Consider the following 26,305-nt stretch of genomic DNA (forward strand, 5'->3'; position numbering starts at 1 on the left):
CTCCCAGGCTGGGACCCGCTGCGATCCGTCGCCCGGGGTGCCAGCGCCACACCATGTTGTTCTTAAGAAGCTGTTTATGAAAAATGAGGCTTGGTTCAATCCTATTGCAAACACGCTGCTACAGCAAAGAACATGAGTTATTTATCTGTGCCTGTTGTCAGAGTGAAACACCACTGTGGTCCTAAGCAATAAACAAGCAGGGAATGCACTGCAAACGCCGCTGGCCAGGTACTGCAGTCAGCTGCTTCTGTTGCAGCATTAGGTCCTGGTAACTAGGGAAGTAATTTGTGACTTCGTTTGGGGATGCGTCCTTAGGATGCAGGAGTGGTGCCTTATGTCAGCTGGTGCAAAGCGCCCAGCATGCAGCCTCTTCGGCGGGGAGGTGCTGCAGCCACTGGGCAGCCTCTGGCTGCGCAGCTGGAGTCTCCGTGAGGGGCGCGTGGGGCTGTTTTGTGCGGCACTAAATGATAAGCGAAGGACGTTGGATTGTTTAAAATAAGCCCAGGATAAGAAGAAAACCGTATCATGGCAATTAGAAGATTAGTAATGGCTTTAAGCAGGGAAGAAGAAAATTATTTCCAAAGTAATTGTTTTCAATAAGCAACTTTTTCGGTTGGATCTCTCTCTAGAACCATTTCTGGCTGCTTAGCTGGTCCTCTGCCCTCTCGCTACCGCCTGGTCCAGGTGCACAAGCCATGGTTCATCTCACCCCGCAATAATGCCATACATCACATCACTGTTTACCACCAAGAAAGCAGCTGTTCCTCTCAGCTCTGCCACTGCCACCCAGGCTCGGGGTGGGGGGGGGCAGGAAACGGGGCTAAACTAGGCAGAAAAGAAATGCTGCTAATAAACTCATTGTAGGCTGATAACTCTGTGCTGCTCCCGCAGCCGCCTCCATTCCCATGCAGGTGATGCTCGGCCGCGCCTCACAGGCAGCTTCCCTCCAGGCACACGGGTACCACTGTCCCACCCGCAGGAGCATGCACTGAGGAGCCGGTTTCCTCCGTCTCCCACCCTTTGCCCAGTGTCCAACGCGGGCATTGAGTTTTGCCAGCATGATGGGCAGGTGTACCGGGAAAGCGGGGAGCCCTGCTGCCCCCTCCTTGGGGACGGGAGACAGGCTCGCTGCAGTTGTCTGCAGCTCTCCTGGGAGATGGCAGGGGCCAGCGGCTGCTCCCCTCCTCCCCGGGAGGCTGTTCAGCCAGCCTGGTTCTTCAAGGATGAGCAGCATGGTTGTATTAACTAACCTTTAGTAACCTTGGTTTTAAATTCAAAGAATCCCCCCTCCCTGCCTTTTTAAACTGAGTCATTTCAGGTGTGAAGTATAACAGCTCACTGCCTATTATTACAGTCTAATTATTAATCTTTACCATCATAACCCCCCATGCTACGTATGTGTAAAGCAAAGGAAAGGACTAGTAAAAAAAGAGACAAGAAGTCAGTAACCCCAAGGAAAAGGAAAATTGGGCTGCGGAGTCCAGGGGGAGACCTGACCGAGGAGCGCCCATAAAGAGTTCGTGGAAAGGGTGACTTTTGGGAGCAGCACTGGAGTGGAGACAAAGAGGCAATGGGAGGATGCTCCGAGAATAGCAGATCACTTGATACTAAGAGTAGGAGATGAGAGAGAAGAAACTGGAGCAACAGAGAGACTGCAAGAGCAGAACAAATAAGAGGTGAAAGGGGGTGAATTTATCCAAGTGGTGATTGCAAGCATAATTGTCCACAGAAGCCACTGACAGGATCCAAGAAGATATATATTTATATAGAGTATGTATTTATATATGGGGCCCAGATGGAGAATGAAAGGTGGGAGGGTATGTGATTAAATAATCAGGTGAAAAAAGTTTAACTTGGGTCTTTTAAAAGGAGAGCTGAGTTTGCTCCAACTATAAGTAAAATAAAATGTAATGAAAAGAGCAGAACTGTAGATTGATTAAAAAATACATCTTACTGCTTGGCTGAAACCAGCACTGTTAGCAGAAACTCCTCATTTAAGAATTAGTTATCTCTTTGCCTGGGGATTTTTCTACTTGACATCATGAAATAGCTTGTCAAGCTGGTGTGCGTCTGCATGTAGATGTTGAATGACAGACTTGCTGTCTTTGAGCATGCTGGTCTTCCTTGTAAATGCCTCTTGCCTCCGAGAGTTACGTGCCTGTTGGATTTGGCTACTCCACCAGCTTTTGCAGTAAGCATCCAGCCTGTTCCTGAATGCCGTGTGGTTATTTAGGTCATTTGATTTTCACGTCAAAAAGACTCTGTCAGGATTTGGGGGCTTTTGTTGTAAAGCCACAAACCAAACCATTGCGTTGCCTGGTAAACTAATGCCACATGGTGCTTCTTTTCCCCGTGAGTTTATGCACTTGTTTGTACAGAACACCAGGCGAAGTGTGAGTGTGGACTTTAAGGTGGTGGCTTTGGGCAAGGCTGCTCCTTTGTGCCTCTTGGTTTCCGCTCTGGAGCATCACACACTTACTTTGTTTCTTCTTCATATTTGGAAGTCACGAATGGGTTAATGCCACGTTTGTTGCCTATGGCAGTTGCCCAGAAATGCGCCTTTCTTGTGCCGGGCATGGACAAGGGGAGGAAGCCTGTGCCCCTCCGGGGTGACGGGTGCGCCTCCCCTTCTGCCTGCCTCCCCTGCTGCGAAGCGCCTGTCCTCCTCCCCACAGCCGAATTATCCAATTCCTCTCGAGTCAGTGACATCTCTTTGGACAGCCCATTCCCATACTATAATGTAAAAAATGGGCTCTGCCTGCCTCCCAGCTTTGACGCTGTCTCACTATTATTGCTTGGGTTTGAGGTGCGATGCTCTTTGAAGACATTAGTGTCAAGAAAAGAGACATTTGCACTGTCTGGGAGTCCCCAGGGCAAGCAAATGTATTCACTCAGTAACATCAGAGATGCCATTTTGGAAAGTTTGAGAGGTGGAGCCCCAACAAGTGACTGGGATTCCTTGTCTCAGTCCTCATCTCTTAATGTTTTTTAAATCTGCAGATCCTAATTTTATTGTACTTCTGCCAAGAGGCAGAAGGAGAGCAGGAATCAGGCTCCTGCTACTCTTTTTTACTGTTTCCTGAGATTTTTTTGCACCAACTGCATTGATGGTGGGGGTAAAGGGGAACACACAAATTATTCTACATTATGTTCAGAGTAATGACAAGTCTTAAAATAGCTCTCAATTAGCAACTGATTGCAATTAATTGGAACAACATAGGCTGACATGATATCTTCATATCTCCAGAGCATTTCTGAGTTCATGAGTTCTAATTTTCAAGAATTCAAAAGTTGTGGCTCCCAAATTACTATGAATATCTGTTGGCAGTTTATAATATATATGTTCAAGAAGCGGGAGTGTTGCCCACTTTGGCTTTGCTAATTAAAAGAGGTGTCCAAAACAGGGCTCGAGTTTGAATGTAAACTGTTCTTTACATATATATATGTATATGAAAATATATACGTATGTACGTATCTCCAGGTCTTTCATACTAGATGGGAGCTATGTGCAGTCACGGGTACAAAGCGTTGGGGTGGGCTCCTGCCCTGGCTCGGTGCTGAGGGTGGCGTCGCTGCGCTGGGGAAACCACCCTGGCTTTGCATTTAGGCCGTACTGCTTTGTTGGCACTCATCTAATTCTGAATCTCACTGCTTTAGCTGGTGAGGAGTCTGCAGTAATGCTCATGAAGGTAATTCTAAAATTAGGGCACTGGGAGGGGATGTGTTTTCTGATTATTCAGATTAATTTGGTTTTACCTGTGTTTTAATTAATGGATGATTGGAATTTCTGTCTTAATAAACATCAGGAATACATCAGTGCAAAACAACGGTGGGGGTTCAGTCCACGATCCGCCTGCGTTACTTCTCTGGCTTCTGCTCGAGTTAATGTCCTTCCAGAGGGTTTCACGCGGCGGTGCAGGTCTCAGCTCGCGCCATGGTTGACTCCGGGGGATTGTTCAGAGAAGACAAGGAAAGCCCTCGCTCTTTAACCCAGGCTGGCTTAATACAATCAGACTTCACTTTCAAGTTCTTGAGCGTAAATTTAAAGTAACAGAAGGTAAAGGGAAAGCTTGTATTAAGAGAAGGTGTTAATACAGCAATAATAAATCAAAAAAGATACAGAAGAGTCTTAAGTTTGAGGGGGCAGGGCCAGACTGGAAGAAGGGAGATGCTGGTAGTGGTGGCTATTAATCCTCTGTGCACCCAGCTTAAATGAGCTAGAGATCTTTGGCAGAAGGACAGAAAAAGCAAACACTATTGGTAGAAGAAAACTTATGCATCAGTTTTTCATATCATTGTAATTTTCCCAATGGAAGATATACTTAAATGCCACAGTCCTGATGGCCAAATATTGTTTCTAATCACATCGTTTGGAAAGGGGAGTACAAAGCAAGGAAGCCAGCAGTACCGAATTACTCCTTGAATTACTACTTCTTATACTGGAAATGCTGAGCAGTTAGATCTCTTCAGCTCTTCCTACAAACCAGGCTCTTCATTTTACTTTTCTTCTTCAGGCTAAATGCTTGCAAAATTGTTGATGAAAAATACAGGTGAGAATTGAAAGAGCATTGCTCTTCAGTCTGGCCAAAGATTTTACTTAGTGGATGAGAACTAAGAGGTAGAAAGGCAGATGAATCTGGGTCGTGCAAGCCTGAATGATTTCTACTGTGCTACCAGAGGAGGATTTGGTTAAGCAGACAGCTATGGTTAACCTGATAAAGAGGTTTAAAAAAAAAAGATTGATTTGAAGAGACCATAATCAGAAACAATTACGAGTTGACAGATGACCTGAACTAATGATGGAGACATTTGCTGAGGTATCACCACACATCTTCATAGTAGGAGACGGAACAGTTTCCCTGGACGCAGCAGTAACTCACGCGAGGGTCACCCAGCCTGAGCCGCAGGGTCCCCTGCCACGCTCTGGCCTCCGTTGAAAAGCTGCACGGGCTTTGTCAGAGCCCGCCGAGAAGCTGGCATGGAGCCACTCCCTGGGCTGAGCCTTCACTGTGTGTTTAGCTGATCGGAGGGTGCAGAGCGGTGCGGCCACCAGGCTCCCCGGGGAGGATGCTGGTGCGCGGGTAAGGCCAGGCGGCTCCTGCAGCGGGGCGGCCGGCCACCGGCGCTGTCTGCTTGCCGAGGGAGAGACACCCGAAGCCGAAGGGCCCTCCCAGGAGCTCTCTGCAGGCTGAGACAAGCACTCAGTAGCCCCGGAACAGGCTGTGTCTCTGGGCAGGCCAGCATGGGGGACTCCAGCTAGAGTCAAAAATGTTTATTACACAGCAAAATGATGCCCAAAAGAATAAATTGCCCTCGGAAGCTGTTTTCCTCTGATAAAAAGGCTTTTGTTGTGAAGGGCAAGGAGCAGTTGGGGTGCAGGCTGTACACCTTGGGATACATCATGGCTTTCAGAAACGGTCTGACAATGTCAATGACCACAGTTGACCAATTTCTCTAAATGCTTTCTGTTTCTTACCGTGCTGCTGCTCACACTTTGTGCTTCTCCCTCCACTCAGAATTTTAACTTATCACATGTTACTTTGGAAAAAGATCCATATATGAATATTTTGGCTCATTTAATATGCCTTCTGGTATCTTAACACCAGGTCTCGTATTTTCTCCACCATTTGGGGAACTTATTTTTGTTTTCAAACAAACTTGATACACTTACAGGAGTTCATTTCCAGAATTGTGTGCTTTAGGAAAGATGGCAGGAGTTTTGGCAAAACGACAAAGTACTGAGAGGCTCCTGATAAAAGTGTATGTGCTGGCAAGGGACTGGCTGAAAGTCTCTTGCACAAGCCATAGACCTCCCCAGAGAGACCATGGGCCAACAATTCCGGTCTTTACATTCGGTTGGCAAGTTCAGAAAATTTAAATGGAAAAAACTTCAGAATATTTAAATTAGTAGAATGGACTAGGAAGGAACCAGGTATCTGCGGAGAGCAGCTCAAGTCCTGGCCACGGCAGCACCCAGGTGTCCGCAGCTGCTCCCGAAAGGGTAAAAAATTATATTAGCTTATTAACTGTGCCTGGCAGCAGCCGCTGCCTCCGCCGATTCCCTTCCTCCCCGATTCCCTTCCTCCCCCTCGCTGCTGTCTTCGAACATACGGGAGAGTTCAACCCAATAACATTACTGTCAAGTCCTTCCCTGGTTTTGTTTGCTTGCTGAATTTTTACTAAAGATACTTGATCCTAAATGCAAATAAATCTACCGCATGTTCGTCCTGCTGCCAGCACTGATCCCGGAGCCAATTACTCGCATGGCATTTGTCATTGTTGCTAAGCTTTACCTTGGTAATTTTATTTAGACAGGGGCATTTTCTGCTGATAAATCTAGCTCGATTACCAAGTCAGAATGTATTTATTAAAACACCAATTAGACCTTGGTCTCTCATCAATCACAACACCTTTAATTCATGCATGGATGCAAAAACTGTTCGAGGCGTTGTGCGTGCACGAATGAGTGATCTAAATCAAATTGTCACTTCCCCGACATTACCTTATCTTCAGACCTAGAGGCAATCAATTTTTTATTTACCATATGAATAGTGTGTGATATTTTTTAAAGCTTTGACACTTCTTTTTTTTTTGGTGTTGGAAGGAGAATACTTGCTTCACAAGGTTGGAGACAAAGGTGAGTGTGGAGGTGAGGGCACCGGCCCCTCAGGCACGCGGGTGATGGGACCCCGTGGGATGGAGGTGACGGGAGCTGGGCAGGGGGTAGCCCCGGGGCCGCCTGGCTCAGGGTGGGGGCTGCCCTCTCCCCACCTGCCGATGGTCCTGGCTACCTGGCAGTGCTGTTAATCACTGCTCAAGTGGGGACCGGTTGCTGCAATCAGCCCCAGCGGAAGAGGTAAATTGTGGAAGAGACGGCAAAAACTGAGAACAGTTGAGAGGTTAAAGTCATGGGGACAAGGAGGAAGAAAAGGAATGTGAAATAGAAATGAAAAACCAAAACCAACAACAAACCCCTAAAGCAGAAGCAGCAGTAAGAAGCATGAAGGGTGAAAGGACAACATAAATGGACAAGAGTGGACTGAGAACAGCAGGATAGGAAAATGGCTCAAATTAGGATGATCACAGACTGAAAGGTTAGTACAGCCACACACGTAGAGGTAATGAATGTCTGGGTACTGAAAATATCTCTGCCTGCCTGAAAAAGCATATGGTGCATAACCTCTGTGCCCTGCCTGAAGATACTGCCCATTCCCAGCCTGTCTCCTGGAAGGCGCTCCTGGGGCCGGTGCGATGCCCGTCCCTGGGAGCCGTCTCGCTGCGATGGGGCAGCGCCAGCTGTGCCAGCCCCGCGGCGAGTGCTCGGGTGGCCGTCGTGCTGCTGGGGAGGTGCCTCTTGCTGAGCAGGAGAACTCACCCGTGCCTTTTGATTAGTAAGTCATTGCTATCTCCGTATCTGCAGCAACACCCCTGCCGTTCATTATTTTGTAAGACAGGCTCAACCCTCTTCCCCTGGCAAATAAAACAACCCCAAAAAATCCCTAAACCAAAAAAAAAACCCCAAACCTCAGGGAAAAGGGCTGTGAAAACGATAGAAGCTGAATAAAAAGGATATAATTCTGAGAACAATGAGCTCTTCTGCCTGTCAGGTTGGAGCTACGTGAGAAAGCAGTCTCCATCCCATTGCTTGTTCTCACACACCACGTACTTCCATTCTAAATTCAGTAGGAGAAGAAAAATCGAATTTTAAAAATTTCTTGTAGAACAGTAATTTGTAACATTCATTCTGACATATCACAACATTGCGCTTTTGTAAGTCTGAAACATTTTAATAGAAAATTAACTATACGTAGTCTGATGTTAATATTATAATATGGATGTCAAAAAGAAAGGAGGTGTTGAAGTGATCCAGCTGAGCGCTTCCCAGAGCAAATGTCATCAAAATTACCGTGCTCTTTTAGAATGTATCAGTTTCAAGCCAACAGCATTTATCAGTGAAAAATTGCCTAAGAGGTGTTCATGCCTTTCTCCTGGGATCTGTCAGAGGTCTCACACCTTCGATTATGCTCCCTCTGCCTTTCCAGGTGGGCTCGGGGAGCAAGGGGTGACAGCTGCCTTCCAGTGCAGCAGCTGGGTAATTTGTTAGCGGGATGAAATCCGGGAGTGATGACCGGGGACAGGTAGAGGCTGAAACTGGTGCCAGTCCCAGAAGTGGGTGCGGCTACTTGGTAAAACAGCACTTGGCTGGAAGTCACTTGTGGGTAGCATTTGAATCTGAGTAGTATTACATTTTCCGTTAGCCTTTTTCTGGGCAAACTAATTCAAAAAGGTACTGCTCGAAGTTCCTGGAAGTTGAGGCGGGGGAGATGTCCTAACCCACTGCAGCAGTGGGGTCTGGGGGCAGTTTTAGGTGCCTCAAAGTGCTTCTGCGAAGCCCCCGCAATCGGAGCATCGCCGCCGGCTTTGGGGGTTTGCGGAGGGGAGGGGAGGAGGGGGAGGCGCTGCCCTGCGAAACCGCGTCTTCTCCCTTGGGCCATTCACCCCGGGTTTCACCACTGCAAAACTCGAACACCCGTCGTATCTGAGGTGGACTTAGTGGTGGCTAGGGTTAGGGTCTACATGCTATTTCTCACAACAAAAACTCTTCGCTGACTTCGGTTTGACGGTCCTGTGCTAATTTTATTTTACATCATAACTTCTCCCTCCTCCCCAGTTTTCTGCACGCCAGCCATCCCTCTTGGTGGGGATTTCCTTGCAGCACGTTTGCTGTGAAAGAGGGCGAGGAGAAGAGAAAAACTGGATGGCTGGTGGTTTGTGTGTCAATTATACATCAGAGGCTTTACTGCTTCTTCAGAAGCTTCTAATAATGATAATTATAATTAGAGCACTGGGAGAGAAATGTGCTGAGATCAGGGAGAAAAGCAGGAAAGCCAGGCCAGAATTAATTAGCCCCTTTTATTCAAGAATCTCAAAGCATTTAGACATTAATTAATGAATTCTGCGGTTAAATCAGCACGATGTTCGGTTTGCCGCTGGGATGGTGGCCGGTCTCAGGGCTCAGTACCCGTCTGTGCTCGGCCGTGGGTCCTGCGTGGGTTGACGCCGCTGCAGATGCCTTCCTCTTGCTGCAAAACACACAGAAATATTTCTTTTTTTCCTATCGGCTTGGTATGTCATCCTGACGGCACCGAGAGCTGGGATGAGGGGACCCTGCCCCACGCAGCAACGCAGCCGGGCAGGTTTACACAAGCCCGCGAGGGTGCACGTTCCCCCCGCACCGAAAGCTGGGGGCCTCCCATGGCGACTAAAGGCTCTCTGCTGACCTGGACCCAAACTCAATGAAATCTCCCACCTGCAGTGCTTAGATTATCCCTGGGACTCCAGCAAAAACGTTTATTATGTGACAAAATGGTGCCCAAAAGAATAAATTGACCCTGGCAGCAGTTTTCCTCTAATAAAAAGGCTTCTGATTTGCAGTGCAACCCAGCTCATAGGGTTTATGTCTCTCCTGGCCTTCTAGGCATGTATGGTTTTGCTTTTGATGCAGGATTTAGTACGAGCTTAACTGTTCTCTAATTCAGAGGTACCTCTGACCAGACACGGTACCGACGCGGCAGCGCGCAGCCCGGGCAGCAGCGCCGTGGAGCAGGTTACAGCAGCGCTGGCACGGAGCAGGGCGGCGCACGGGCTTGCCTCCCAGGGCTGTGCATCCTCTCCCGTACTTGGGAGCGCGCTTTCCACGCGCGGTGGAGGGCTGTCCTGCGGAGACGGCCCGGCCAGAGCAGGTGCTGCGAGCCCCGGGGTAGCCGGCGGCAGCCTTGCGGGGTGTTGGCGGGGGGACTTTAGGCTGAAAGTCACTGACTCCTCCCCCTAAATGACATTCCAAGAAGTGAATCGGTGCGTGGAATATCCTTTAAAAAGTGATCTGGAAAATGTTTAGAAAACACTTGAAGCACAGCAATGCTGTCCTGGCACGGGGATGAATGACTTGCCTTAGCTCTTCTTTTTAATGACTGTGATAGTTCTTATTTTTTAATTGATTTCAGTTCAGTTTGCAGCCATTGCTTTTAGTTAGCAGCAATCTGCATTTCCTCAGTAGCGCTTCATCGATTTCCATTTACAGGTGGTCGCTCCACAACACGTACGACTGTCAAAGCCTTGCTCCCCGCCTAGCGAAGTTGGTGTAGCCCCGAGCCTAAACCCGCAGCCGATCCTGCCCCCGCACAGGCTGAGCTCATCAGGGGGCTGCAGCTTGAACACTGCTTTTGCGGGCAGTCGCCTTGACCCCGCACAGTTCTTGCTGTTGAAAACTCATTGTGTCCAGGAAAATCATGTGTAGCGGGTGCACGCGGAGGGTGTGAAGTGCACTGCGCTGCTTGTTTCATTGCAGTGTAATACAGAATCATTTTCTGATGCAACCTGAGGTCTGGCAGCAGCTTCCAGTTGCGCCCAGACACGGAGGGGTTTACATAGAGGTGACACGTGGCACGGCCTTGAATCAGTAGCCCTTTGCCTCCCATTCTTCCTTCTATGCTCCAAGCAGTTTTTAAAAGTGACTTTTTTTTTAAAAAATAGCCACACAATGTATTATTTTCCTGTGTTAAGGGTGGCAGAAGTGTTGTGGTTTAACATTGCTAGGGAAAAAAAATTAGCCTGAGGCAAACGGCAGTGAGTTTTTTTCTCTAAATCCTGAGCTCTTTTGCATCCCTCTTTGCCAGGCGACGGCCATGCAGCGGCTGACCTGGCTCACTTGCTAACGCACATCGGCTCCTTCTTGCCTCTGAGCAGCTTGGGACCGAGCGTGCCGTGCTGGTGGTAGCGCAGCTCTGGAGCCTGCTCCCCATCTCCCCCGTTCCCAAAGGGCTTTTTCCTTGCTGATCATCGTCGAGGGCTTTATTCCTAACAGGCTGCGTTGCCGCGGTGCAGGGAGTTACCTGTAATGCCTGAGTCTCTGTCAGACTGACCGATCATTTTCCCCCGCTTTGATGTCAACTAATTGGTGTAATACAGAGAGTAATTTAGTTACTTAAAATGATAAAATTAGCTCTTGGATGATGTGACTAGAATCTCCAACTTTCTTTCCTTGTTAAATTTTATTGTTGTATTTCCTTACCCCATCGTCTCTGCAGCTCTGTAAGCAGACAGAGTGTATCCTTCAGTAAGTTCATTTAGCTGGTGAATTCATTTGACTGATAGCTGGTTTAGATGTAGCCTATGACAAGAGTTTTGGCAAGCTGCCTCTGGACCACCCCGGCATCCTCTGGCTCCCGAAGAGGTGACGGAAGCCATTTCCCAGAGCCCATGTCTGGAGCTGTTTGTCAAAGCGCGGGGTGAGCAGGGATTTTCACAGCCCCTGCCTGCCTGAGTCAAGCTTAGGCAGAGGGGGTTTGCAGAGCGGTAAATTAGACAGCTTTGCCCGCACTTTTCCCTGTGCACCTGCAACAAAGTGGAGCTCGGCTTGTTTGACTTGAGATCAGGTAATTTTACAGCACTGTTTTAACTAACAGAGCCAACTTCCAGCATGGTAATTATGTCGATCCTGATTGGCACAGATGTATTCTTCATGTACTGTTGCTTAATACTGGAACCTTTCTTTTTTATCTTCCTTTGATATCTGAAGATAGCCTAATGCAAATTCTTTTTTTCCCCCCTACTTCATTAAATGCTAAAGGGCAATTCAGTTTTCTCTGTCGCTTCCCCCCTCCCTTTAGGTTTTCTTAATGGACTGCTCTGGGTAGCCTGACGTGCCCTTGTAACGATTACGTCAAGGTCTTTTCAGCGTAAAAGTTGAGCTCTCCCCGTTTTGTAGCTAAAGTAAGGGTGCACATTGGCGTGCCCAGATGCACAAGCGGGGCTCTGGCTGCGTGATGCTGGGCTGAGGCCAGCAAGGGCAGGGGGGTTCGGAAGGCTGGAAGCCAGACGGCAGGATGGTTTGTGAGAGCATGTTTAACTGGGCGTACAGACTTCCCCACCATTTAAAGGTGTCAAAAATGTATTTATCAAAAAGAAATCTGTTCACCTTTGCCCCTTCATTTTCTGCAGAGTGGAGCAGTTGTTCAGGTCGCAAAAGGGAGCTTGCTGGTTTTAGCTCTCCGTGCTGCTGCGGCAGCTGCTCAGCCGGGCTCTCGCTTTCCCCGGGGCGTTTGGAGATCTCCGCCTGCATCTGCTGCAGAGACGCTCTGCGTACCCAGAGCACCTGCAGCTGGACACCAGCGCTCCCGCCGAGCCCCGCGCCCAGTGAGCCAGCCCAGCCCAGCACGCTGGACACTGGGGCTGGCGGGGAACCACTCCAAACCCTGCAGCGGTTTCTAGCGCGCAGATCTCGCCTGGTTTTGCTGTTCTGCCTCGTGAATAGATGAATTTCTGCCTCCCGGCTCACCCGGGGTAAGCCTGGTATCGGTGAATATTCATTAAGTGAAATTAGCATCTATTAGGTCTTAATTAACTTACAAAAGGCGTGTTTTGTGGTAATGATGTATATACTCTAGATGTGCCTCATGGCAGCTGGTGGATCCCCCTGCCCACAAAGCCATCCCTGAGCAGGGTCCGGCCCCTCCAGTGGGGTGTGGGGGGCTGGACCCCTTCTTCTTCCCCATAGCTATGGAGTTACATCTGCGAGGAGGCATCTGCGACCGAAGTGAGTGCCGCGCATTCGCTCAGGTTTGCAAAGTTTCGCTAGGTGATCATAGCAATGTCCTGCGCCGCTGCAGTGGTCTGATATTTGGTCCCTGATATTTGGTCCCTGGTATTTGGTCCCTGGTATTTGGTCCCTGATATTTGGTCCCTGGTATTTGGTCCCTGGTATTTGGTCCCTGATATTTGGTCCCTGGTATTTGGTCCCTGATATTTGGTCCCTGGTATTTGGTCCCTGATATTTGGTCCCTGGTATTTGGTCCCTGGTATTTGGTCCCTGATATTTGGTCCCTGGTATTTGGTCCCTGATATTTGGTCCCTGGTATTTGGTCCCTGGTATTTGGTCCCTGATATTTGGTCCCTGGTATTTGGTCCCTGGTATTTGGTGTTTGGTATTTGGTCCCTGATATTTGGTCCCTGGTATTTGGTCCCTGGTATTTGGTGTTTGGTATTTGGTGTTTGGTGTCGGGGTTGTTTGGGCACTTCAGGCACCTCTTGGAGTTTTGTTCCACACTTGGCGAGCACAGCCCTTTGGTGCAGCTTTCATGGGCTGTCCCGCTGCAATGGGATGTGGATGGGCTTTAGCTCAATATCCCTACGAGTTTGCTTAGAAACTGTTAGGGAGGCACCGAAAGCTGCCGTGCTCGAAGCAAGCAGTAGGATGTAGGAGGAGGTTGCACGGCGTGCTAATGGGAACTGACCTGAGCAGTGACCTTTTCCCTCTCAACTCATTTTTCACCATTTTTCAAACTTCATTCAGTTCAGCGTGGGGTGGAGAAGCAGCAAAGGCAGCGGGAGCGCATCGTCCCAGCGTGGGAGCAGGTGAGCGTCCCCAGCGCTGTCCTCCGGGATCGTGACGGGCGGGGAGAGCCTGGCATCCAGAGGAGGGGAAACACACCATTGAAGAGCTGGTGGCAGCGGTGGTGCTCATGGAATGTATTTCCTCTGTTAGGATTCACTGTCATCCTTAAATGCACACAAGCAACAGGGGGAAAATGACTGACTGTGCAGGTGAGAAGAAGTAATTACAGGCAAGTGCAGAGCAAGCACTGAAAAGGAGAGCAGGAGCTGCCCTCCCTGTGGCCAGGAGAGCCGTCACGGGGACGCGCTTCCCTCCCAGCGTCTCTGTGTTTCTGCAGAAACACCCTGGCCCATTCCCTTCCACATGATTGATTAATTTTTCCCTTTCAAGCGCTGGCAGTTGCTGGCTGGAATAAATGGTTCAGTGGTTCGGAGGGGCAGAGGCTCTGGAGCAATCCCCCGCAGGAGGCACTCAGTAGCTGCAGCGCAGGAACACCCTCACCCAGCGTAACGTCAGCTGCAATAAGGAGCTGCAAATCAGCACAGCTCAGGGACGTGTTTTTCAGAAGCACGTGTGATCAGAGTTTTACAGAGGCTCAATATGAAGTGCCTTGGTCAAAGCTGAGCAAATTATAAAAAATTTCAATTTAGCCGTTATTGGCTTTTTTCAGACAAGATACTAAACAGGTCTTGAAGGAAGTCTGTAAATTAAATTTAGCCGCACAGCTCAGACTGAAAGACTCCTTCATCATTGACAAGGAAGAGGAACGAATCGATGAGGAGGGGCTTCCTGACTTTTGGTTTTCCACCTGTTTCTGTAAATTATATGCATTGTGTTTCATGGTTGCAAAAAAGGTGGAGAAATGGGAGAGCAGGGCAGTTTCTATTAGCGGCACAGCTTTTAGCATTGTGCTGCCACAAGCCTGCAAACCCCCTTCCTCAAGGGTCTGCTCCCAAAGCTTGGGGGCTTGAGGTTGGCAGCAATATTTTCTTTTTTTCTTTTTTTTTTTTTTCCCCACCCCATTTTTTTGTTGGGGACCTGTTCCTGGAGTGGCGGCAGCAAATGGCCACCTTGGACCCTGGCGTGAGGAAGAGGTTCCCCATCAGCCTCACCCCGCTGTGCCGCCCTCCCCGCGTTGCCTGCAGAAGCCACTGGGCCAGCGCTGCAGCTCTGAGCCGACTGCGCCCCCTTCGCCGTCCCCTGCCCCTCGCACCGGGTCTGACCCCGGCCACAGCGCCGCGGTTCCTTCTCATGGGGGAGACCAGGGGCTGTGCTGCTGGCCCAAAGTTGCTAACCTGAGTTATGCTTTTCTTGATCTGGATTAAATTACCAATCTGCATGAGTTGGAAATGATAATTACATTTTAGTGGGAAGACGGATGCTTGCGAACGGCATTTAAATCCATGATTATTGCAGCGGTTTGGTCAGGGAACAGTTGTTATCCGTGCCAGTTCTTCCCCTTTGTCATGGCTCACTGCGTTTGGGCAGGTCTCCAGCTGAAAAAAAAAAAAAACCAAGCCATGCACTACATGAATCAGGAAATAAATTAAGTACTATTCAGGGGTTCCCATCACCGACGGGTTATGCAAATGAAGGACCGTGTTTCCCAAAAGCCTCTGTTTTGTGCACGACCAAGCCCTCATGCGTGGGGAGGCCGCCTCCGAAGCGACGTGGGTCACCCGCGGGGGTGAGGGTCCGGGTGGGCAGGGGCGACGCTGGGGATGTGACGCCCAGCGGGCCGGAGGCTGGCATCTCTGCCTGCGCCGTCTGACAGCCGGAGCTGGCTGTGCTACTGACCCTCGGAGAACAAATACGTCTGGAGAAATTAGGGGTGTTGGAGCTGTGAATAATGCAAGACAACTTCCCAAACGCTGTTCCCTGGAGGCTGGGGAAGCCACCCGCGTTCTGATGCCCAGTTCTGAATTCTCTAGCAGGCTGTATATATCCTTTTTGTTGCAGGAGAGATGTTTATTGGCATAAGTAGCCAACGGTCGCCTGAATACTGCTTTATTTATTAATTTAACCAACAACCACTAGCCGTATTTAATCCAATGAAGGTATAAAGACAGTGATGGTTACAGACTGTAACAATAATGAACATTTTTCGGAGCGGTGGGAGTGGAACAGTATTGTCTGAACGTTTTCTGTAGACACGAGGACCATCTTGTTTTGTTTTGCTCCGTTTCATGCCACCGGGGAAGCGTGTGGTTTGCGGGGCCACGTGCCTGCGTGCCCCGTGCCGGTGTCGTGCAGAGGGACTGCACGTACCTCCTGCAGCCCTCCTCCCCTTCGGGGGCTGGGCCGAAACCCCTAACACTGGATTTCTTTGTAGCTGCCAGGATTTTACCTGTAAGATCCCAAAAGAAAAGATCCGTGCGAGCTGCCTGTACCCAGGATCTGTGTGTTTTGCTTTTTGCAGCCATTCCTGCGCTGTTCCCTTCTGGCGGTTATTTCGCTGTAGCACGTCACGCTGCAGCTCCAGCAGTGATGCCACGTAGTGCTGCTCCCTCTGAGGGGACCAGAGGGACAAACCCACTGGTCTGCTGACAAACCCACTGGTGGGGTGGCTGCGAGCCTGGCACCGGTGTGTTTGTGCCTGCGGGGTGTTTGCTGTGAGCCAGCTTGCTGTGGGGCTGTAGGGGAGTGCCACGGAGCGGCCGTGAAACCTCTGTGGAGCGGTGGTGGGAGTGGTGGGGGTCCCTTCCCCTGCAGCGGGGCCAAAATTTCACTTCAGCCGTATGGGAGAGCTGCCAGCCCGTGCCACGTTGCTTATGCTGGTCTGTTCTGGGGCAAAGCCCGTGGCAGGGTGCTTACCTGCGCTGGCTCGTTACGTGCGGTTGCTGATGAGGGGCAGGACTCCACAGTTGTGTGTAATTGTGCAAAGATCATTGCAGGGGTCATCCACGGGTCTTTGGTTTTAACCTGAACATGGCAAACAGGGAAAAATGAGGTGGGTTGGATTTAACAGCGTATTTGAGACTGTCCTTTTAAAAGCGGAAAGCTGGCGGGCTGGGAGGGTTCCCAGGACTGAAGCAGCCTGGCGTTCCCAGGTGGGACCTGTCGGTCCCTGCAGCCACCTCGGGTACAGCCTTGGCCTCTTCACACACCAGCACAGACAGACCCTTCCTACATGAACAAGTTTTATTCCCTCCTGTCCAGACTTTATTAAACGCAAACCCAGGGAAGATCAGTGCCAACACAAGTTGCTGGACCCATTGTGTTTTGCGGAGGCTGTAGCTGGGATGGAAAGGGGCAGCAGGCTGTGCCATGTCCTGCCTCCTGGCACTGCCTTCTGCTGGCAGCCAAAAATTCATCATTTGTTTGTCTGTCTTGAACTAGTAACCTTGGCCTTGGCCCTGGCCCTGTAACCTCTGTTCACACCTATGAGTTTATTGGCTTCAAAGGAACCCTGCATACAGGTAAAAATTGGAGGAACGGATTGGGAATGACAGAATCTGAAGTCCTCATTCTGTTTTTTCTCTGTCTTTCCTCGGGCAAAATTTCGGTGGGCATCATCAGGATTTTCTCTTAAGGGAGAAAAAGCCCTGTGTGTGCTCAGGGTTTGGCCTTGGCTTGTTGGGGGGAGGTGGCAGCAAATCATTAAAAGCCTGAAAAGCAATTAGGTTCCTGAAGCCATGGTTGCTGACTCTGGTTAAACACCTGCCTGGATCCTCGCGTGGCTGATTCTCACTGAGGATCTCGGAAACCTTTTGGCCATGTGCTGGGTGTCTCAGGGGACCTACAGGGGACCTGAGCAGCGCATGCGAGTGGAGCGGATGAAGGAGCTCCAGTGTTCATGGAAATCAGCTCCTGCCTGAGGCCAGGTGGAGGTTTTGCCAGCAGTTTGCAGTGACATTCAGGAAACCTCCCGCGAGAGGTTTCCTGCCGTGCCAGGTGGCCGCGTCCCCCCCTGCTCCCGTGGGTCTCAGCAGGCAGCAGCGAGCCAAGCAGTGGGTGAGCAGCCTGTTTCTGCATGCCGGCAGGGGGTTCGGAGCTGTCGGTAACCCCGGGGTGCTCTCTGTTCCTCTTGCAGGTGAGCCCTCCCGGTGGTCCTCGTCCCACTGCGACTGCTGCTGCAAGAACGGCAAAGGTGACAAGGAGGGAGAGAGCGGCACGTCGTGCAACGAGCTGTCGACATCGAGCTGCGACAGCCAGTCGGAGGCCAGCTCCCCCCAGGAGACCGTCATCTGCGGCCCCGTCACCCGCCAGCCCAACATACAGACTCTGGACCGGCCGGCCAAGAAGGGGCCGGTGCAGCTGCTGCAACAGTCCGAGATCCGCAGGAAGAGCGACCTGCTCCGGACTCTCACCTCTGGCTCCCGGGAGTCCAACTCTAGCAAGAAAAAAGCAGTGAAGGAGAAGCTCTCCATTGAGGAGGAGCTAGAAAAATGTATCCAGGATTTCCTCAAAATCAAAATCCCAGACAGGTTTCCAGAAAGGAAACATCCCTGGCAATCTGAACTGCTGCGGAAGTACCACCTATAGGCTCAGGGTGGGCAAAGCACATGACCTTATTACCGTTAGAGCAAGATTCTAAGTGATACGAAAATAATTCCCAATAATAATTATTTGTTAGGTCACACACACAAAAAAAACCATCTCTGTAGTACTGCCTAATTTGCCTATTTCACCTTAACGTTTATAGTCATAGGGTAACGATATTTTTCCAGTTGTGGAAGCACAATGACAAACGCTTTTATTTGTAAACTCGTGAGTCTTACACAAGCTGAATACCTTAAGGGCACAACCATACCGACAAGGAGAGATGCTCGTGCGCGGATGCTGCTGATGCCGGTGGGAACGTGGCACGTGAGCAGGCAGTGTCCGGGGGTGTCTGGGGACTGCATGCCTTCTGCGTCCTCCTCGTAGTGCGTTTGTTTGGAGGGATGTACGCAGCTCAGAGAAACAAGCTATGCCATGACAGTTTACCTTAAGCATGTGTCTATATATATGTGCATATATATATATGTGTGTATATATATCTCTGTGTATATATATATGTATATATATATCAATATATATTGCTTAAAGATTTTCTGGCTCTCTACTTATAACTGCACTTTCTCAGAAAAGAGCATTTTTAGCAGTCTGTGGATGTTCCATTTCTTCTTCAGGTCTTTGAGGGCTGAACAGTAGAAAACCCATCTCACTGTCCCTCTCCGTGACTCCCTCTCTGTCTTCCCCCCCTGCTTTGAGACACTGTCAGTGCATCTCAGTGGAGACCAGGGAGCAGCGTGTGGGTCTTCATTGCCGTCAGCAAAATATTCCATTTGGTTTTGATGATCTTGTTCCCCCTGTGTCCTCCCCGCACCTCTTGTCGTGTTTCTCAAGGCTCCCCGGTGCCAGTGGGTTAAGTGTGTGGTGATCCCAGTTGGAAAGCTGTAGGGATCCTCGCGGGGCCGAGTGCGGTGGAGACAGAGTGGCCGTGCTGGTGAGGGGTCTGGTCTCTGCAGGCTGGCCGTGCCGGTGAGGGGTCTGGTCTCTGCAGGCTGGCCGTGCTGGTGAGGGGTCTGGTCTCTGCAGGCTGGCCGTGCTGGTGAGGGGTCTGGTCTCTGCAGGCTGGCCGTGCTGGTGAGGGGTCTGGTCTCTGCAGGCTGGCCGTGCTGGTGAGGGGTCTGGTCTCTGCAGGCTGGCCGTGCTGGTGAGGGGTCTGGTCTCTGCAGGCTGGCCGTGCTGGTGAGGGGTCTGGTCTCTGCAGGCTGGCCGTGCTGGTGAGGGGTCTGCTTTCTGCAGGCTGGCCGTGCTGGTGAGGGGTCTGGTCTCTGCAGGCTGGCCGTGCTGGTGAGGGGTCTGCTTTCTGCAGGCTGGCCGTGCTGGTGAGGGGTCTGCTTTCTGCAGGCTGGCTGTGCTGGTGAGGGGTCTGGTCTCTGCAGGCTGGCCGTGCTGGTGAGGGGTCTGCTTTCTGCAGGCTGGCCAGGAGCGTGTGCCAGGAGCATTGGGCCCCAGCTGGCAGGAGGAGCAGGCGCTGGGTCCCCTTTGCACAGAAGCAAACACAAGAAAGTACCTGCCTAATAAGCCACGTTTAGTGCTCTGCCTGGCGGGAGATCAGTTGCCAGAGGACAGGAGCATCGCCGTTCCAGCCGTGTGCGTTCGAAGAGACAATGCAAACCCCAGAAGGAGGTGTCCGTGATCCCTCGTGCAGCCGCCCGTCTGGGTGTCCCGACCGCAGTGGGTAGCAGGACGTTAGCTGGAAACCGTGCTGAGCGCCCCGTGTTATGTTGTCTGGGGAGCCGTGGGAGAGGCTGGTCCTGCACTGCTTGGAGCAGGGTGCCCACAGCCCCCTGGGAGCCTGGGGAGGGGGAATGGGCCCGTCCTGTGGGCTGCAGCAGGCTGTCATTGCCAGGGAGTGCGTGAGCACAGCGGCAGGGGCCGGGGAGCGCCCAGGAAGCGGGTGTTAGCCGGGGGTCAGAGGCATAGGGCAGCAAAACCTAGAGCAGGTAAGCGTTGGGAGGGGAGGGGCTCGGCTCAGGGAGGGCTCGGCTCAGCGGGGGCTCAGCTCAGGGGTGAGCTCAGGCTGCCGGGGCGGACAAGCCATGGAGAGTGACGGGAAGATGAATTGCTCCAGCCAACCTATTTTGGCCATAGCTGGGAACAAACCAGCTGGAGTATTTGAGATAAATTATTTGTTTTCTAAAGGCACAGGAAGAAAGAGATTTTTATATATATATACACACACACATATATATAAAAAACATACGGGAAGTGATAGTGCTGGTAACACGAAGCATTTTGATTGACTTAGTGTCCTGCAGGTACCAGGGCTTCCCCCCTCTTAAATTTCAGACTGCCACGGGAGATGATGTCAAGTACACACAGGTTACCTGTCAATCTTCATGCAGTTTCAGCAAGGTGGTATCTTTGTGCTTGCAGGGCTCTGTTGTGCCCACACACCTGGCTGTGGCAGGCTTCTTGTGCCAGAAGAACCGTAAGGTCTGCACGAGCGCACAGGGAGAGGTTCACACCCATCGCTCAGCTGCAGGCGTTACGCAGGCTTATTGGTGAGGATGCAAATTTTACCAGCAAAAAAGGAAGCAATACTTGTCCAGAGTGCTCCATAAGCGTGAGCTGTAGGGAGGGGGAAAACCCTCCCAGCAATACATCCCCCAGTCTTTGGAGAACAGGGCTTGGATGTGGCAGCTTGGCATCATCTCTGCTGAGGTTTTACACGCGAGAAGGATGCTATTTCTTACTGTGAATATGCGGAGTGAGGATTGTGAAATAGAGGGTCTGGCCTGGGAAATGCTGGGCTTAGTGAGAAAACTCAGCACTTCTTGGGATCAGGCTCTAGAACCAATTCAGGTTTTAAGACATTCATAGTCACAGCTGAGTTCAGGCGTGGTAGCTGTGCAGCCCTCCACTTACCTGCTCAAAAGGCACATTTTCACATGGAGATCAGTGTTTTGCACAAGATCCACAGATTTGGCTCCTCTTGGTTATTTGTTGGCTAGTTTATAACATTTTTCTTTTCCTGTGTCTTGCCCCCCCAGCCTGGCACCAAGCAAACAGCGCTGGGGAACAGACACGGCTCTCCCTCGGGATTTCCAGCTGAGTGTGCAGATCGGGATGGACCCCTCTTCCTCAGCAGCAGACTGCAGCTAAAACCTTGTCCTTCCCACCACTCCCAATCATTCCCTGTCTCTTTTTAATATCACAAATATTTGGGCTATAAAATCCATGTGACAGAGTGGAAGAACAGGCACTGGCGGGGGGGGTGTGTGTGTGTTCCCAGACTGACGTTCAGGGCGCACAGGATTGCACGATGATTAATAACTGTAGAAAAATTAGACCAAATGAAATGCGCCCGAATGGGCTTGATTTATGTGGCCTTCATGTCTTCAGTTTTAGATGAAATGGTTATTATTCTCCAGTGCTACAGAAATAAAGGTCTTAAACTTCAGTAATCACAGGCAGGCCGAACCTGCTAGGAAACGCAACCTGGGATGGAGCCGGAGGAGAGCAGGTGCCCCGGCGTGTGGGTGCACATCCGTGTGTGTGTGTGTTTGCGTGCACTGTCTGCTGCGTTACTGCAGGGGTCTAATTCCGCTCTGACTTCATGTTGGTATAGGAGCTAGGGCTGTGCTTTGAGGCTTTTTGCTGTTAAGACTGACTGGCAGGCTCTAGGTGAACAGCCTCTGCTGTAGAGGAGTCCTTGGGCAACAGTGGGCAGCCGTCCACCCCTCCCTGATGGGGGTTAGCCTGAACCCTGGATGGTCCGCAGCATCCCTTCCTGCTGCTCAAAGGCTCCCTTCTCGCCCTACTGCTTCTCTCTGGACCACCAGTACCCCACAGCGAGAACAGCACCCCACCAAAGAGCCATGCTCCGGGCACGGGACGCTGCCAGCGCGAGCCCCTGCCGCGGGGCTGGGGGGGGCAGAGGGTGGGGGCACCGTGCAGTGGCGTGGAGAAACCACAGCCAGGTAGAGACAGGCTCCAGGGTAATAAAATACGCTGCTCCACGGTGGTCCTGTAGGTCACGTGCGGGCAGCAGCGGGTCAGGAAAGAGCAACTGAACCTTCTCCTGCCGGTGGCGTCCCCACCGGACAGGCACCGAGATGATTCTTCTTATCTCAGGAGGGTGATGTATAAACTCCAGAAGACCTCTTCCCAAAAATAACGTCATACACACATACATAAAAAATAATATCATGCACACATACATATACATATATACATATATAAAAGTACATATACATACCTATAGTTAGATGTATACACGCACCTTGGGACGAAAGGCATATACTTACACCTTTTTGGCAAGGTTGCTCCCCCCGTCTGCAGGACGCAGCACCGCTCGCTGTGGAAGGGGCAGGAGACATTCCCGCAGTAGGTGGGTATCGAAGCGGTACCTTGAACCAAGCTGTCAGCTCAGCAGGAGCAGGGAAACCCGGTCAGTGCTCAGCATGTCAGGCCCCTGCCTCCCACCTGGGCTCGTCCCCGGGGCTGCGCGGGGCTGGGGGGCTGCAGCCCCCCGCTCCTCTCCTGCTGGAACGAGGCAAGGAGGGAAAGCAGGGAGGGGGCTGCAGTGCAGCGGGGGAACAGGAAATCAGAGTAACACATTGTCTAAAGGGTAGCTGGGTTTTGAGCTCTAAAAATATTCAGCTCAATTATACTTTGTTTCAGCGAGAAAACTCGTGTCTATCCCTAGGACATTTTTGGTCACTTATCACTCGCAAGCCGAAATGAAACTCAGTTAGCAGAGAACTTCATTCTTTCTAAAGTATCTGGGGAGCAAACTGGCCTTTGAGCTACTTTTCATGCATAACAAAGACCAGATGTAAGTTCTGTTGAAACTAATTTGAAAACTTACATTGACTTCAGTGGGACCGAGACTCTATTAAAATGCCTTTGCTTGTGAAAAACAGGCACTTGGCGTCAGTGGGGATGAGAGAAAGCCATCGAGCTGTAATAAAATTCACATCCACTCGTGTTGCTCGCAATGTTCATCACTTCTGTGTGTGGCAAACGGGTCTGGTCGTTCGGCGATGGTCTTGCAGAGCCGGCCTTTAATTATCATGATCTATTCAGTAGTCTTGCTTAAGCTTTGCTTAGGACGCTGGGCTGAAGGAGTGGGGCAGGCATTCACCCCTGCACAGGTGCACCGCTGGATGCGTGCCTCGCCGGTGGGTGGCACGGCCGCCCTGCAGCTGCCGGCTGCTCGTGGTGCCCCGGGCACCGTCCTGGCCAAGAGTGCTGCTGGCGCCTGGACTCGGCTCAGCTGGACTCGGCTCAGCTGGGCCCAGCTCAGCTCCCATCGCAGCCGCGCGCATCCCCGCCGGCCTCGGCAGCCCGCACGTGCTTACACCTTCCACGGTCAGAGATTCCAGTTTTCCAAGGGCTTTGTTACGTGCCCAAATGCCTCGAGACAGACACCTGAGCGGGACTCAAGCGTCAGGGGGAGACAAAGGGAGAACATGTGAGTTTACATAGGTCCGTGGGGACCAAATTATTTTATTTTTTCCCTAAATCATCTGCACGCACCGTATAGAGGCTTCACAGCACTCTGGAGAACATGTTTTGGGTCTTTAATTCTAGTTTTGAGAGTCCATTTATTAATTTTAGTTGCAGCGCTGTGGGCTGAAGGAGAAAACAAGGTTGATTTTCATTGGCAGTGACCATACCGTGACCGAGAGCTTCAGCCGTAGCTCACACTGCTCTCCTAGTCCTAGAAAGGCTGGAGGAAACTTTCCGACTTCTTGCCCTGCCCTGAAGCCCTTTCCACCATTGCGGGTGTGCACGTGGACTTGGCTTTCAGAGTACTTTATGCATAAGGCCCCATGTGTATCATGGTACAAAATAATTGTCCAGTCTTATGGATAGTTTATGCCCCAACGGGGTTTTGTAGATTAATAGTGAAAGAACAAAAAAGCACTTTTAAATTATTTATATTATAAAAAGACATTGTTTATTTTTCTCGGCATCGATATCACTTAGCTAAAGAGTCAGTTTGTAAGTATGATATTACAGATTTTAAGCTATAGCAATGATAAAGCAAACACGAAAAAGCAGAATTCAGAATTAAGCGGACAGAACCTGCCGACGTGAAGCAGAAGGACGGCAGGGCCCAGCTGGCTGACGGGGCATTGCTGGGCTGCAGCAGGGGACGTCCTCCCCGGCGACCCTTCGCCCCTCTCCTCCGGCTGGGCCCCCCGGCCCCGAGGAGCGGGCGCGCGGGGCCGGGAGCGGGGCTGGCCCCTTCCCGTGCTTGCAGGGTGCCGCCCCCCCCGGCGCCGCGGTTCATCCAGCCGCCCCCGCCTTAGAGGAGCGAGTGCTGCGAGTGCAATATTTTCCCAGCCAACGCAGGATTTAGAGGGGGGTTTGGTGATTTTGCGATCTCTTCGGGGCCTTGCTCATGTTACATTTTCGGACCTCATACAAGCACTTAATGACTTTGCTGAGGCTGAGTCAGTCTGTTGCACATTGACGTAGATTAAGTGGCACCCACTGAATTACCTCTCTACTTTCCAACGTGGTTCACTTGTACATAAGTGTAATGTCAAATTGTTTACAGGTTATTTTGTGCGTAATTGTGGAAAAAAAAACAAAAAACAAAAGACAAAAAAGTTTTAACTACAAATTTAAAGGAATTGATTTTACTGGAAGGTGTTTTAAAAAAATGAATGTGCTTAATGCGGTATAGACATCCTTGATTATGGTCTCACATGAATGCATGTATCTCCGTGTTGTCAGTCCCCACCAGTGAGGTTATTGGCAATATTCTGCAGTCTGTGAATAGCAAATATGCATAAACTACTGTGACTCTGACAAATATAACTTGGTAACTGTTTCTACTGTGGTATGTAAAAAAAAAAAACAAACATGTAGCTTTTAGCCTGCTGTATTTCCCTGGTACAAATAATGCCATGAAAGAAAGAAGCATCTTGGCTAAAACCAAACCAGTCATAGCTGTGACCTGTGCGGAGTCATTCATGCGATGGCACCTGCCAGGTAGCTGTGGTCCAACTGCTAAAAAAAAAAAAAGAGGAAAAAAGCCTATTTATAGAGGCTCGGAGGTGGTAAACGTGTTGCTGTCGCCTTCTGCTCCAGCGTCACTGCTGGCGGAAGAGACGACCTTTTGTTGAGGATGACGCTAAACGCAGGGAGCCGCTCCACATTAACCCTTTCCGTGTGCGGGTCAGGTACAGCGCGCCGGTGGGAAGTACAGCTGTCGGTGTTGTGGCGTTGGGCGGCTGAAAACTGCAGCTAATTTGTGTCTTGCCGTTCGAATAAATCAGTGCATATACACTGTAAGAGCACAGACAAGAATAAATAAGTTGGTATCCTTCAACTGTCATATATATATGCACACACACGTAAATATATAGATAGATCCATACATGCTTTCTTGCCCACTGTGATTTAGCATCGGTTCATGTTAACCAGTTCCCTGCAGGCTGGGGATTATCCTCCCTTGAAGGTGGTGCGGGTTTTTTTCCTCATTTATTTCTGGGTTGGGCTGAAAATAACATTTCCGTGGTCACAGGGTGAGATTCTTCTCCCTCCCTGTCTTGAACGGAGGTTTTCTGACGCCGTGATTTGAACGTACAGTCACCAGCAGCAATGCTTCTGGAAAAGCCATCATTGCACCAGGGGTTACCTGCCAAAGTATTTCCAAGAATACTTTGAAATGCTTTTATCCTCTGTCATTTTAAAGATGCCTTGGCTAGGGAAGGCTTCACTCTAGCCAGTGGCTGAGTCACAAATGGGGATAACGCAGGGCACGGCAGGAGGAGAAGGATGCAGAGGGACAGGCGGGATGTCTCTTCTGGACATGGAGGGGCTGCCAGCTGTGGCCTTTCTCAGTGCTGGGCACCTCGTCATCCATCCCAGGCAGGTCCCAGGGTCCACGGATGGTGCCCAGCTGAGAGGCTGGACGTTCCTCCAGTAGCTGCTGCAAAGATAAAAGGAGAGGGAGGCTGCCGGGGCAGGAGGAAGCCGTCTGCAATCCTCTCCCCCAGCAGTGCCGTTCTTGGAATGGCAGGCTCGTAATTTGGGTTTATCGTCATCTCTTCTTCCCTCCTGCAGAGCTGTCTGGGAGGGGCTCGGGGCTTGGTACCGCTGCGATCGCCGCCCTGCATGGCCCGGCTCGCACCGCACTAGCACGGCTCGAACTGGGAGGCATCGCTGTCGGCAGGCTGGGTCTGAAAGAGCCACAAAACCAGGCAACTGCTCGCTTGTGGGGCTGAGTATCCTGGGGTGATTTTTTAAAAATTATTTTTATTTTTAATCTGTGGTATCTGGCTGTTCTTCAGAGGAAACCTTTTCCAGTGGCCCCTTCCTAGGAGAAGGTGAAAGATCCCGTCTTTGCAGAGCTTCCCCCATATGCTGTTTCCCCAGAGGAGGGTTTTGGATGTTACGGTATCTGCGTGAGCATGCGGAAAGCAAAGCGGTTCTGGGCGTTACACCGTCCCAGCC

The 26,305-nt window shown here is 50.7% G+C and overlaps 1 protein-coding gene across 1 annotated transcript in view; it reads left to right on the plus strand.

Annotated features, from left to right (window-relative positions):
• The window catches only part of KCTD16 (potassium channel tetramerization domain containing 16), an 86,443-nt gene extending 61,999 nt beyond the window's left edge, over nucleotides 1-24,444 (plus strand). Inside the window, exon 3 of the mRNA XM_075103004.1 lies at nucleotides 17,427-24,444. Within this exon, the coding sequence (XP_074959105.1) occupies nucleotides 17,427-17,878 (452 nt within the window). The 3' untranslated portion in view covers nucleotides 17,879-24,444. The remainder of the gene's footprint in view (nucleotides 1-17,426) is intronic.
• The last annotated feature ends 1,861 nt before the right edge of the window (nucleotides 24,445-26,305 follow it).

The sequence above is a fragment of the Phalacrocorax aristotelis genome, chromosome 8, assembly GCF_949628215.1.
Source record: "Phalacrocorax aristotelis chromosome 8, bGulAri2.1, whole genome shotgun sequence".
NCBI lineage: Eukaryota > Metazoa > Chordata > Aves > Suliformes > Phalacrocoracidae > Phalacrocorax > Phalacrocorax aristotelis.